Genomic DNA, 13,639 nt, shown 5'->3' on the forward strand with positions numbered 1-13,639 from the left:
TTTTTTGGGGGGGGCGGGGGGTCTGCACCACGAAGCTTGTGGGATCTTAGTTCCCCGACCGGGGACTGAACCCGCGCCCTCGGCAGTGCAAGCGCGGGGCCCTAACCACTGGACGGCCAGGGAAGTCCCTGAACCCCATTTTCTCACCAGAAAGACCAACTTGCTTGGTTTACGAGGCTGATAATCAAACTGGAACTCGGCTCTAAATATGGACTTAAACACTAGTTTTATAGCTTAAAGAGCCATTTAAATGTCATTTCTCTCACTGAATTAAAAAAATAAAAGTCCTTCCCAAAATCCTTTTATGAAAACACACATAAGCGGCAGAAGGAGACTCTTCCAGGGGCCTCCTTCTGCCCTCTTGCAGAGCTTGTGTGAAGTGTACTCACCCAAACACTTTTTAGGAAAACATGAGGCCTTTCGATTAGTGAAGTATATCACAGGATAGAGGTGAACACAGCCCCGCCACGGCAAGAGCACACCCCGGGAGTGGACGGGCCTGGGGCTTCCTTCCAGCTCGGGCGGTGGGCTCCTGGGGGCAGGGAGGGCATGAGGAGCGAGGCGCTCTGCCTCTGCCTCCCCTGGGAGCAGGCAGAAGACCCCGGAGCTGGGAGGGGGTCTGGGTCTGTGCGGAAACCGGTCCTTCAGGGCGGCCGCCTGAGCACAGGGTCCTGCGTGCGGCCTCATCCTGAACCCGATTCTTGTGGGAACTCAAGCAGACTGGTCGTCCTAAGCCTGCGACTGGTGACACCAAGCTGGTAAAGGTCCAGCCACCTCTCCTCTCGCTCGTGTGCCCCAGGGCTGCGCAAGTCAGCAGAAGACACATCCCGGTCAGTTCAGGGCAGCCTGGAGAAGAAGTCTGGGAATATTTCAGGGGCACTTGTCGACAGACTGAGAATTCCAGACCCCACCCCCAATCCTAAACTGCACTTATATTGTCACTAGGTAACACCATCTGTCTTCACAGATCCCAGTTATCATTTTTTAAGTTGCTTATTAAGAAAAATAAGCATGAATATCAAAGTAGAAAGCCTGAATTTTAGACTTGCTTTTTTTCCCAAAGGTTTATGTATTTCCTTTAAATATAAATATGTCAGCTCAACTTTTAATTTCTTTTTTTTTTTCTTCTGTGGCCGCACCACACGGCATGCGGGATCTTAGTTCCCCCCACCAGGGATTGAACCCGTGCCCCCTGCGGTGGAAGTGCAGAGTCTTAACCACTGGACCGCCAGGGAAGTCGCTTAAATTAAAATTTCTGAAGTATGACTCCAGTACTTCTTGAAAACTTACAAGCCAAAGCAGAGAAAAACATTTAATAATCCCATTTGTGTATTCTATCAAGATAATAAATAACAGGATTTAATTTGTTTGTGATAAGATACAGTAATAACTACATGCAGAGACTTCCTAAAACTTCCTGAATGGTCTTAAAATTTCTGGTAAATGCTTACCTGCCATATATAAGACTTCAATTTATACAGAAAAGGGGTGTCACAATGAGTGAAAATATAAATTTCCCTGAACTTTCTTCAAAGAAAAACAAACTGCACACATTTGAAAACTAAAAAAAATCCAAATGCTTATAAATGCTTTTTTCCAGGTGTGAACTGAACTGCACAACCCATACACTGATAGAAAAAAAATCTGATTATCTTTAATGATTTATGTATAAAAGAAAAATAAATTTTATGATACAATTTGAGAGACTACTTCATACAAAATTTTACTCACAATGTATGTAATTTTTTGCAACACAAAATCTCTAGTCTTATGTACAAATTCATTAAAGGCAGACACCTTCACTTGAAGCAAAACAGGGTCCCTTTAGGATGATGGCTGCCATCCAAGTCAGTGGAAAAGAGACTATGAGCATGTGAGGGCTGGGGACTGACACACCTGCCCGCCGGCAGTGCTGCATTAGTGGAGCCTTGCCAAACTGAATTTTACAGTAAACTACGGAAAGGAGAAGAAGACCAATGTTTCACAATGGCAGATCTTAATAATGTGACCTTGAACTTACTCAGCTTCGAAAGTCATAGAACTACCTTTGTAACAGATTTATTTTGGAAATTACACTAAGAAAAACTTAACCGTGCCATTTGTGCTAGTCTTTTAAAGAAACAAAACTTTCTCAGGCAAATTCTAACACTTAAAATGGCCCTCCTTGGGTTACATAATAAATACAGTATCTAGAAATAAAAGTATCAGGACCCAGACCTTAAGACCCGTAAGTATGTCTCCAAACAGTGAAATCCTTTATACACAAATTGAAGACTTTAGTAAGTATTTACAATATTATATGCAGTGAAAAACTAAATATAAACCATGTTAAAAAAAAAACTTTTGCTTTAAAAAAACAATTTCCAAAAAAATGCTAACATTAAAAAAGTTTTGCAAATCCATGTATCCTTTTAAGTCTTCCTTTTGCAGTTTTCCCTAAGCTACCTGTCTCTCAGGTGCACAGGTGCTTACACCTGTGCGAAGGAAAAGGCATGATGCCGATGCCTTGGAGAGCAAGCCCCTCTTCTGGAGAGAACGAGGCAAGTGACACAAGTGTGCACGTGGAGAAAACCCAGGGGCAAAATGTTAAAGAAAGTGAGGAAAGGGCCTGTGACAATCTCATGTCCAGACGATGTCCATGAAGGCCATACTCAAACCTCCTTTTTAAATGTATGAACTTTAAGGGCTGGAAACATAAGCAAAAGATAAAAGGGACCAGTAAGAAAATTACATAACGTGTATGCAATTACAAAGAGGTTAAAAATTAAAGTTCACGCGTACCTTATAAAGATATGGGCCGAAATTAACCCTTTTCAAGTGGAAATGAGCTAAAAATATAATTCATTCATTTTCAGGCTTCATTGTATTTATGAAGCTCCTATCAAAATGTACAGCCATCTCACTCAGTGCTTGACTCACGGAAGTCCTGTCACTAGACTCAGAGTCTGAAATCACGGACGCCTGCATCCCTGGCTGCGCCAGCACCACTTACCTGCTGGCGAATCTGGCACAGAACTGAACAGCCTATGGCAGAAATACAAAGAACAGGCTTGTAAAGAAACTTTTCACACAGGCATTTGCAAGAGCTATTTATAACTAGCAAGTATTCTAGCGGAGGAAGGTAGGAACACATGGTCTTTCACACACTGAATATGCCTCAAGCTTGTAAAGCTCTGAAAATTAGTTGGATAACATTGTAAACTGTTCATTGTCTTCAAATGGAAACTTAAGGAGTAACGACGTGCAAACTGAGGACCAACTTTAGTCTCCGAAACGTTTGAGCTTTCACCTTCTGGAACTCAAATGGATACTATGTACCATTTTCTGAATTTTCTCTTCATTCTTCAGAATACTGGCCTTCACGGCGCAGATCCTGTCCTGCTGGTCTCTGACCAGCTGCTCCAGCTCCGCCAGCTCCACCTCCAAGGGCTCCAGGGCACAGTCTGTGATGCTGACGGAAAGCAAAGCCAGGGGCTCATAAATATCTTTCACATTTTACATTTGCTTCTTAATTAAAACAGTGGAAGACAACAAAAGGGGAATTAGTCATTGCATCCAAAGAAAAAGGGTAAAAACATAAACGTACTCTTTCAGAGTGAAAAATTAAAATACTTTCAAATTACAGTCACAAAGCTTTGGGGATTTCGATAAGATACATGAAAAATATGGTATCCAAACTGCAAAGTTTGCTGTCTGTTTTAATGTCTAAATCTCGTTTTTGAACACTGACTGCAGATCTTCTCTAACTGCTACAAAGAAATGCACGTTATGCTATGAACGAAAAAGAAAAAGAAACGTGTTTCCTTCGGGGGAGGAGGTAAGAAAGAGAGGGTCAAGGGGCCGCGGGCTCTCGGGAGCCCTCCCCCTGGGCTGCGGGCACACGTGGGCCCCGGGCCCCGCCCCGGCTCTCCCCCCCGCACCCCCGGCCCCCACCTCTGCTCCTTCCGCAGGGCCTCAGCATGCTGCTGGTTCTCGCTGTGCCACAGCTGCAACTCGTTCTGCATGGCGTCGACATCCTCCTGGATGTAGTCCATGATCTTGCCCAGGGGAAGTGCACTCCTGCACAGGGTCTGGATGGACACACGGAGCTTCTCTATCTCCTTGGAGACTATGTCCTTCTCCTTCTTCCACGCCGACTCAAAGACGAGCAGCTTCTCCTACAGTCAGTGGGAAGAGAACGAAGAGAGAGCAACAGCCTCACTCCTAAGGCAGGACAGGGACTGCTAAAGGCGGAAGGGGCGTGGGCGTGGGGACGGTGCCGGTTCGGGACCCACCCGGCTATGGGACACTGTTTCACGCCTGTGACCGCGAGACTAGGCCAGCAGTGGCCCGGGGTGCCAGGCCCTGTGTGAGCATGTCAGCAGCGCCCCGTAAGGCCCTGTCCCTGGAAGGCTGCCCGAGGGGCACATTTCTGTAGGGTAAGATTTTCATTTCCCAACTGGCCAGAAACTTACTGCCGCTGTTGTTACAAAAGCTCAGGCAGGGCCACCGATGATCTTCCCAAACCGTCTGGCGGGAAGGGGACCTGGCCCTGCATCTCACTCCTTGATGCACCACCCTCCCAGCTCAAACGACTCTGCAACCCGGCCTGCCGGGCCAGAGGAGGGCAGCCGCCAGCCGAGGAGAGGAGGGCCGCGAGGTGGAGAGAGGGAGGTGCGGTGTGCGGACGGAGGGTGCGGCCATCGGCAGCGCGGGGGCAGCAGGTGAGGTCGAGGAGGGCTGGCCTGGGCCGGCCGGTGCGGAGGTGACGGGCATCGAGGGTGCAGGGTCGGCGGGGGAGGGGCTAATGCACAGCAGGTGAAGGAGGTGACCAGGGAGCTTCATGCAGTTTTGGCCAGGAGTTCTTGGGCTCTTGGACAAGAAATATTTAATTCCCTTCATATGAGGTTTTACCACAGACGTCTCTGAACTGCAAAAACTGATGTAAGAATCAACAAGCAGTTTGGGTCGGGAAACCTTTCCTGGGGAAATGAACAATGTTTAGCAAGTCCCCCCTGGGTGCCCCCACTCCACACAGGCTGACTAAAGGTCCCTGCTTTACCCACTGACACTGAGTCAGATGCATTAGGTTATAATTAATCAACGTCTTGTTTTATTTTTAAACTTCTTGTATTAAGTTAGATAACCGCTTGTGTCACTTCTAATTCCGGTTTCAGACCGTAGGCCCCAGGAGGGCAGACACCCTGCATCTGGTCCATATAAGTGCTCCTTAAATATTTGCCAAATGAATAGATGAAGTGAATAAGTAATTTATGAGTCAAGATCCTAGCCTCACTACGTCCTGGCCTTTGGCAAACACACGGAAAGCCTTAACATAACGCCTGGCACATAGACAGTGTTAAGTACACAGGACTACAAATAAAAGGCCAAGCTCATAGAACTAATAAGTGAGCTCTGCAAGGTTGCGGGATACAAGATAAACATACAAAAATCAACTGTGTTTCTATTTACTGGCAGTGAACACACGGATACCAAAATTAAAAATACAATGCCATTTATAATTGCTCAAAAAAAAGAAATACTAGGTGTAAATCTAACCAAATATGTACAGAACGTGTATACTGAAAACTACACAATGTGGATGAAATAAATCAAAGGAGATCTAAAAAGAGAGAGCCATACCCTGTTCATCAATTGCAAGATTCAACATAGTAGAGATGTCAATTCTCCCCAAGCTGACTATTATATAGGTTTAATACAATTCTTACCAAAATCCCAAATTCTCTGTAGACACGGACAGGATTATCCTAAAACTTATATAGAAAGGCAAAGGAACTAGCATAGCTAAAACATTTTGAAAAAGAAGAAATAAGAGGGAAGAATCAGGCTACCCAATTTCAGGACTTCCCAGATAGCTACAGTAATCAAGACAGGGTGGTACTGGCAGGATGGACACACAGATCAATGGAACAGAACAGAGAATCCAGAAACAGATCCTCACAAATATGCCCAGCTGATTTTTGACGAAGGTGCACAAGCAATCCAGTGGAGGAAACACAGCCAGTCAACGTAAGGCACTGGAGCAACTGGACATCCACAGGGAAAAATGAACCTTGATCTAAGTCTCACATCTTGTACAAAAATTAACTCAAAATGGATCACAGACTTAAATGTAAAACAGAAAACTATAAAACTTCTAGAAAAAAAGCTAGAAGAAAACCCTTGGGATTTAGGGCCAGGCAAAGAGTTCTGACTTGACACCGAAAGCACGATCAATTAAAGGAAAAACTGATAAACTGGACTTCATCAGAATTAAAAACTGTCGCTGGGCAAGAAACCCTATTGAGAGCATGCAAGAAAGCCTAGAGAGTGAGAGGACATATGTTCAAACCACAGACCTGGTGAAGGACTAGTACCTAGAATGTAAAAACTCTCAAAAGTCAACAGCAAAAAAAGCAAACAATCAAATTAGAAAACGGACAAAAGAACAGACATTTCACCAAAGATGATATACAGAAGGCCAACGAGCACGTGAACAGATGTTCAAAATCATTACCTGTGAAGGAAATGGAAATTAGAACCACCATGAGATAACACTCCACACCTATCAGAATGTTTAAAACAAAAAACAGCGACCACACCAAATGCTGGGAAGGGTGCAGAGAGACTGGATCCCTCACTCACGGCTGGTGGGAACGTAAAATGGTGCAGCTGCTCTGGAAAACCAGTTGGCAGTTTCTTTAAAAGCTAAACATGCAGCTGCCATACAACCCAGCAATTGTACTCCTGGGCACTGATCCCAGAGAAGAGAAGACACGTTCACACAAAAACCTGTATAGGTATGTTTACAGAAGCTGTATTCAAGGAGCCAAAAACTGGACACAACCCAGATGCCCTTCAAGGACTGAGTAGTTAAATAAACTATGCTACATTTGTATCATGGAAGACTACTTGGCAATAAAAAAGGAATGAACTGTTGATTCACACAACAACCTGGACGGACCTTGAGAGAGTTATGCTGAGTGAAAAAAGCCAGCCTCAAAACTTACATGCTGCGGGCTTCCCTAGTGGCGCATTGGTTAAGAATCTGCCTGCCAATGCAGGGGACACGGGTTCGAGCCCTGGTCTGGGAAGATCCAATATGCTGCAGAGCAACTAAGCCCACGCGTCATAATTACTGAGCCTGCGCTCTAGAGCCTGTGAGCCACAATTACTGAGCCCATGTGCCGCAACTACTGAAGCCCGCGCGCCTAGAGCCCATGCTCCGCAACAAGAGAAGCCACCGCAATGAGAAGCCTGCACACCGCAACGAAGAGTAGCCCCCGCTCGCCACAACTAGAGAAAGCCCATGCACAGCAACGAACACCCAATACAGCCAAAAATAAATACAAATTTTAAAATTAAAAAAAAAAACTTACATGCTGCATGATTCCATTTATATAACATTCTTAAAATGATAAAACTATAAAAACGGAGAACAGATTAGTGGTTGCCAGGGGTTCAGGACGGGGTGGGGTGGAAGGTAGAGAATGGATTGTGGTTATACAAGGGCAACAAGAGGGATCCTTGTGATGATGGAGATGTTGTATCTTGGCTGTATCAAGGTCAGCATCCTGGGTGTCGTACTGCACTCAGTTTTGTAAGATGTTATCAGCGGGAAAAACTGAGTAAGGCGTCCCTGGGATCTCTCTATTATTTCTTACAACTGCATTTGAATCTACAGTTATCTCAAAATAAGTTTAATTAAAGAAAAAAGGTAGTAGCTATAAAAATGCTTTTAAATTAAAATGCTAAATGACTAAAATGAATCAATACAATGACAAACGACTTCCCAGGAAAAACTGTGTTGTCTTTATTATATTGACTACTTACTTAGTTGAGACATTTAAAATTCTATTTAAACCGACTCATAATGATTATTAAGTAATTCTTATGTATTTGGCATCATGTTGTCTCTAACACAAAACTGTTTAGGGCACAGAACTTAGGATGGAGACTAACAGGCACAACGTCTTGCCAAACTGGCAAGTCCCAACGTGGATGAAGACAATAAGGGGTCATCTGTCAAAATCCTTCATGTTTCTGTGGCACAGAACCAAGCAGGATTGGGAACAGTAATCTTGCTTTTTTTTTTTTTTTTTTTTTTGCGGTACGCGGGCCTCTCACTGTTGTGGCCTCTCCCGTTGCGGAGCACAGGCTCCGGACGCGCAGGCTCAGCGGCCATGGCTCACAGGCCCAGCCGCTCCGCGGCACGTGGGATCTTCCCGGACCGGGGCACGAACCCACGTCCCCTGCATCGGCAGGCGGACTCTCAACCACTGCGCCACCAGGGAAGCCCGGGAACACTAATCGTAAGAGTCATAATTTTAAGAGCCTAAGAATTTTAAACAAGATACATTTGGGCTTGGATTATGATAGTCGGGAGAGGCTTTTATTATTGCTGCAAAATATCAAAATTCTGGCATTTTTCAAACTTTCACTTAAAGTGGCAGGTGGGGTGGATAAGTCAAGCAGTGATTATGTGCTTTAAAAGCACACTCCACTGACGACAGCCTCTGATTTACGCATAGCTTCTACTGCTATATCAGCAACTTTCCAGACAAATACAACCATTATAAACCCTTGTTTTATAGACTTCTAATATGTACGGTAGAATTGGAGAATCCACCACCATACTCACCATACAGGAATCAGTCACATGAAATATACTTAATTTTTGAAAACAGAAGAGCAAAAAGTAACAAAACTGTATCATGACCCAAAATAGCACCTAAAACCGCCTAGAACACAGGAGGGCCTGTGGGCAAGGCGCGAGCGGTCGGGAGCGTGTGCTTTTGCAGGGCCCGAGCCGATCCCAGCCCGCCTCACCGCCTCCCATCTTTACGGCCTTGGGAGCTTGACGTGACCTCTCTGTACCTCAGTTTCCTCACCATAAAACAGAAGTAATAATATTTACCCTGCAGGTCAGATTAAGTGGGGTAATATAAAATAAGCAGCTCAGTGCCTTGCACAGAGTAAGCCCTCAGTAAACGGTAACCATTATAAATTGATCCACCATGAAGGACGAAGCCGCAAGGCCTGCAGGGGGAGCAGGCGAGTCCCTGCTTCAGTGCGGGCGCCGCCGCTCCAGGCAAGGCGACAGGCTGACAGGTACGCTGCTGTACTGTCAACACCAACCGACAAGCTGTGTGCCCAGCTGCAGGCGGACAAGTTCTTTCACCAAAAAATCATTTGCCTTCCTTCCTGACACATCCCCTTCCCCATCGCCACTTCATAAATAACCCAAACCATGAAATTAGCCCTTAAAAATCTTTACCGAAAGACTGCAGTGCTGAGCTCGGAGATCTGCAGCTCCTGCGTGTGGCTTGCCACGGGATCAGCTGCTACAGGTGACACAGAGGGGCGGCAGCTGTGTGTCGCGGGCACACACACCCGCCCGCCCTCCCACCTGGCCGGCCCTCCGCCTGCCGCGGGCTGCATGCAGACTGTTTGCTCAGCTGGTAGCGTCTGGCCGGCCACTTCGCACGCGCGCTTCAGAAAAAGTGACTTTCCAAGAGTTTTCAGGTGAAGAGTTACTCCTGGGACTTAATATTATTTGCATTTACCACACACACACTTGTCCCCAGAACTGTGGGCATTTGTGTTTATAGTGCTTTTTAAATTTATAATGATTTATTATTATAAGTCATACACATAAAATCTGCTGACCTCCGAGATTTGTTTCTTTAAGTTTCAATTACAATGCTTCAGGGCAAAAAAGTACTATTGTTAAAATAATGCTTGAAAGCCTGACCCTTAGATTCTGCTAGAAGTCTCTCAGAAGCCGGACCTGGGGTACGACACTGCCCTCCACTCTGCCGCTGATCTGAGGGGTCACGGACACTCCCGAGCAGAGCTCTACCCTCCATGAAGCCAACCCAATAAACAAAGGCCTGATTAATTGAGGGGGGGTAATAAATCAAAGAGCGTGAGTATTTGCTTTAAGTAACATACTCTCCCATGACTTCAGGAAGCGATTTATATACAACCTGTCAAAAGTTCATTTTCTTCGTAAACCGAGGAATGCCTGCATCCAAGTTACATGAGAGAAGCAGAGACCCACGGAATAATGATTCCAAGCGTCCTGTTCATCCAGAAATATTCCGTCACCAAACTTCTCTGTAAACCACACACTCACTTCTAGTGTGGGTCAAACTGGTATCTTGAACACACAGTAAAACAGTCTGGAATCAAACACTTTAACCTTTACACACACACAGAAAAGCACCTAAGACAGAAATGAACGGTTTAACAAAATGATAAAGTGACACCTGCAGCCATCATCTGGGTGAGGAAAGCAAACCCTGCCAGGGTCCCCAAAGCCCAAGGTCACTGTCAGTCTGCCGTCCCTGGTGTTCGAGTCCCAGGTCTGCATGACGGGCTCTGCTGTTTGCTGACCCGTGTGCCTGTCCTATGTGCACGGGACAAATGGAATCACACATGCATCTGCATGTGTTGGGCTCTGTTGCTCAACGCTGTACTTGAGAATCAACCACGTAATTACGAGCACACGCGTTCTGTTCATCTGCATTGCTGAATGGTTATGTCATCATACGAATACACCACGATTTATCCAACCACCCCACTGCTGGTGGACACTTGGGTGATTCTTGGTCTGGGGCCATGACAAACAGGGCCACTCGGAACAGCCTTATACATTTGTCCTAATACACACAGGCACAGGATTCTCCACGGCATGCAACAAGAAGCGGCACTGCTGGGTCAACGGGTACGTATGTCACACAGTTTTCCAAAGTGCTTGTACCAATTTACATCAAATATTTTTCACAAGCCAGTATTTTACTTCTGTGCATATACAAGAACATCGACTCCGATGGCATTTCCACAATCTGACAGCTGCAGGTGTAACTACTGAACACTGGCAGCAGAGAGAAAACCGCCAGTCCAAGTCAGGGACACGCTGTTAAAAAAGAAAACCTCCCAGCTGGTAAAATCTGCTCACTGCAGCCACTACGGATAAGAAATAAACACGAGCAGGAAGCTTTTAGAACGTATGTATGAGAAGCTATATAGTGTGAGGTTCACTGATGTCCTACCTGTGCGACTGTCCACATAATCCTGGACAAGATAACTCTTGTGCCTCAGTTTCCTAACCTAGAAAATGGGGATGACACCTATCTCATAAATTACTGGGAGGATTAAATGAAGTGATGTATGCAACTCCTTAGGGATAGTAAGTGCTCTATCAGTGTCAGCTATTGTTATAATTATATTGCCCACGACTGAGACTATCCGATGGGTAAGCTTCTACAGGAGAAGAAATGCATATAAGGAACCACCTAGAACCTGGTGCAGAGAGAAATCAAAAGATCATTAAATGTTAGCTACTTCTACAAACATTAATGTCCTTGGAAAGGAACGAGGAACCCTCTCGGAAGGCCGGTGTGTAAGATAAGAGTACAGAGGCTTGGCGTGGGGTCACTGCGGCTGAAGCCAAAGGTTACTGCACGGAACAGAGAAGACGTGCCTTCAGCCTGGCCTTTCAGACTGACATGAAAATGGAAAGAATTTAAAAAATCATCTTGTCACATGGAGGACTGACCATAATGACACTAACAAAGCAGGCAACAGGGAAATGTAGAACTCAGATCCCCAGCTACAGTGATCCCTTCTCTACTTAAAGTAATGAAAGTAAGTTAAGAATGTGACATTACTGGCCTAAACCTGGTCCTTTCAAACATTTTTATGGAAGGCTATTCTCATATATTTATGCTTTCAGAAAAACTTCAGAATATTCCCTGCCAAATTCCCAAACATCCATTGAATATTTACTGGAATTGCATTAAACTTACAAGTTAACTTGAGAGAAGTGACATCTATAATACTGAGTTTCCACCCAGAAACACAATGTCTCTCTCGACTTTTTCCAGACCTTTTTATTTCTTGGTGAAATTCTGTGGCTTCTCAATACAGTTACTATAAATTCTTATTAAATGCACACATGCCTTGGAAACTTACATTTTTGTTTCCAGTTCTGGATGGGGGACTTGATATACATTGTTTCCAACTGGTTATTGCTGACATATAGGAAAAGTACTGACTTCTGTGTATTTATTTTGTCACTGGCCACCTTATAAATTTTTTAAATAGTTTTAACTTTTAGGGGGTTGATTGACTCGGTAGACTGCTGTCATCTTCAAATGATGGTGACCCTGTCTCCTTTCCAGAATTCAACCTCATTTCTTTTTGTACCAGTTAGACCCTCCAGAATATCTCAGCCAGGTTTCACTTCACATCCTTGTTCCTGAATTCCACGGAAACACCTGCAGCCCCTCCCTGCTGTGTAGGTTGCTGACTGCTCGTTGCAGGTACTCTCCCTCCTGTGGCCAGAGGAACCTTCCTACCCCTCGTTCACTGCAAGCTTGTAGCAATAATGGATGTTGAATTTTATACGTGCCATTTATTCTTGAGAGACAACCCACTCACTAGTGATTTTACCTGAGACACAACACACTCACTAGTGATTTTATTTGGTTCAAGAATAATTTCTTGGTTAAATGTACCGTAAGTAAGCTAAGTTCAAAGGATGCTACAACGGCTGACTTGAATTTTTTTTAACTGAAACAACTGACTCTTTCCTGGATGTGGCAGCCCAAAAGAAACACTGACTATTAAAGAAAATGGACAAAAATATATTTATCCACTAGGGAATAGGGTTTCCATTCCTAGAGTGTATTCTATTTCACTATTAATCATATAATAAAATATATGCTTTAGAAAAAAATAAGATTAGGAATTCGTAACCATGAACCTTTATTTTTGTATTCCTTTATCTTTGTTTAATCTCTAAAATTCATTCTAGCTAGAGATTTTTAGGATTCTGCAATTCTTTTAAGCTACAGCAAGTAGATTCTGCCCAAATAACAGAACTGAAACCGAACTAGGGAACAACTATAAAACAGAACAAAATGTCAGAGGCAACCATGCTCAGGAGATGAAGAAAGGCAGTGGACGGCTCAGAGCTGGACAGGAGGACACTCGGGCAGCCAGCCCACTCTCGCTCCGCTCTCCACGTGGGGACAATCTCCCAACCGCGGCACAGAGTAGGGGGCCACCAAGCTTTGGAGACTCCACCACAAGGCAACGGATGTGCTGACTCTGCAGGCAGGGAGCCCTTGGAGAGGTCCAGCACACCACCAGAGCAAAACAATCCAGTGTGGATGCACTGGAGAGGGAAAGAGAAACAGCCTGACTTCACCCATGGTGTCACTCCTCCCCGAGGTGGAACAGCTTAGGGCCAAGAGAGACCACCATGGCCTGTGATTTCCCCCGAGGGGGACAGTGAGAGCGCCAGAGTGGGCACTCCGCTTCCCCAGCTGTGCGGGAAGCTGCCAAGGAGGCTCCTTTCTCTCTCGCCCCATCCAGAGCCGTGGGCTGCATGCCTGGGGGCTCGGAGTGGCTGGGAGAGTGGCAGGTAGCTAAACTGATGCAGATCCTACTGCCCCCACTGCAGACTCCACCAACAAGTCCGCCTATACGAGCCGCTGGGGACGCCTCACCTACGGAGCCCCAGCTGGCCCATGGGTGCCCCCCAGCGCTCAGCGTGCCTCACCCACACGTACTCCCACCCTGCGGCCACTCCTGTGTGTGATCCCCACATGGTGAGAGCAAGCTCTGACGGACGGCTACTGAGCACGTG

The 13,639-nt window shown here is 45.4% G+C and overlaps 1 protein-coding gene across 2 annotated transcripts in view; it reads right to left on the reverse strand.

The window, feature by feature from the left end:
• Window positions 1–661: 661 nt before the first annotated feature.
• Window positions 662–13,639, reverse strand: part of TRAF3IP1 (TRAF3 interacting protein 1) — a 66,677-nt gene continuing 53,699 nt past the window's right edge. For both annotated transcript variants that reach the window (XM_029225317.1, XM_029225319.1), the window contains 2 exons: window positions 3,934–4,157; window positions 662–3,451 (listed from right to left, as the gene is read on the reverse strand). In XM_029225317.1, the coding sequence (XP_029081150.1) occupies window positions 3,286–3,451; window positions 3,934–4,157 (390 nt within the window). In that variant the 3' untranslated portion in view covers window positions 662–3,285. The remainder of the gene's footprint in view (window positions 3,452–3,933; window positions 4,158–13,639) is intronic.

This window comes from Monodon monoceros, unplaced genomic scaffold, assembly GCF_005190385.1.
Source record: "Monodon monoceros isolate NGI ecotype Baffin Bay Population unplaced genomic scaffold, NGI_Narwhal_1 Super_Scaffold_16, whole genome shotgun sequence".
Taxonomy (NCBI): domain Eukaryota; kingdom Metazoa; phylum Chordata; class Mammalia; order Artiodactyla; family Monodontidae; genus Monodon; species Monodon monoceros.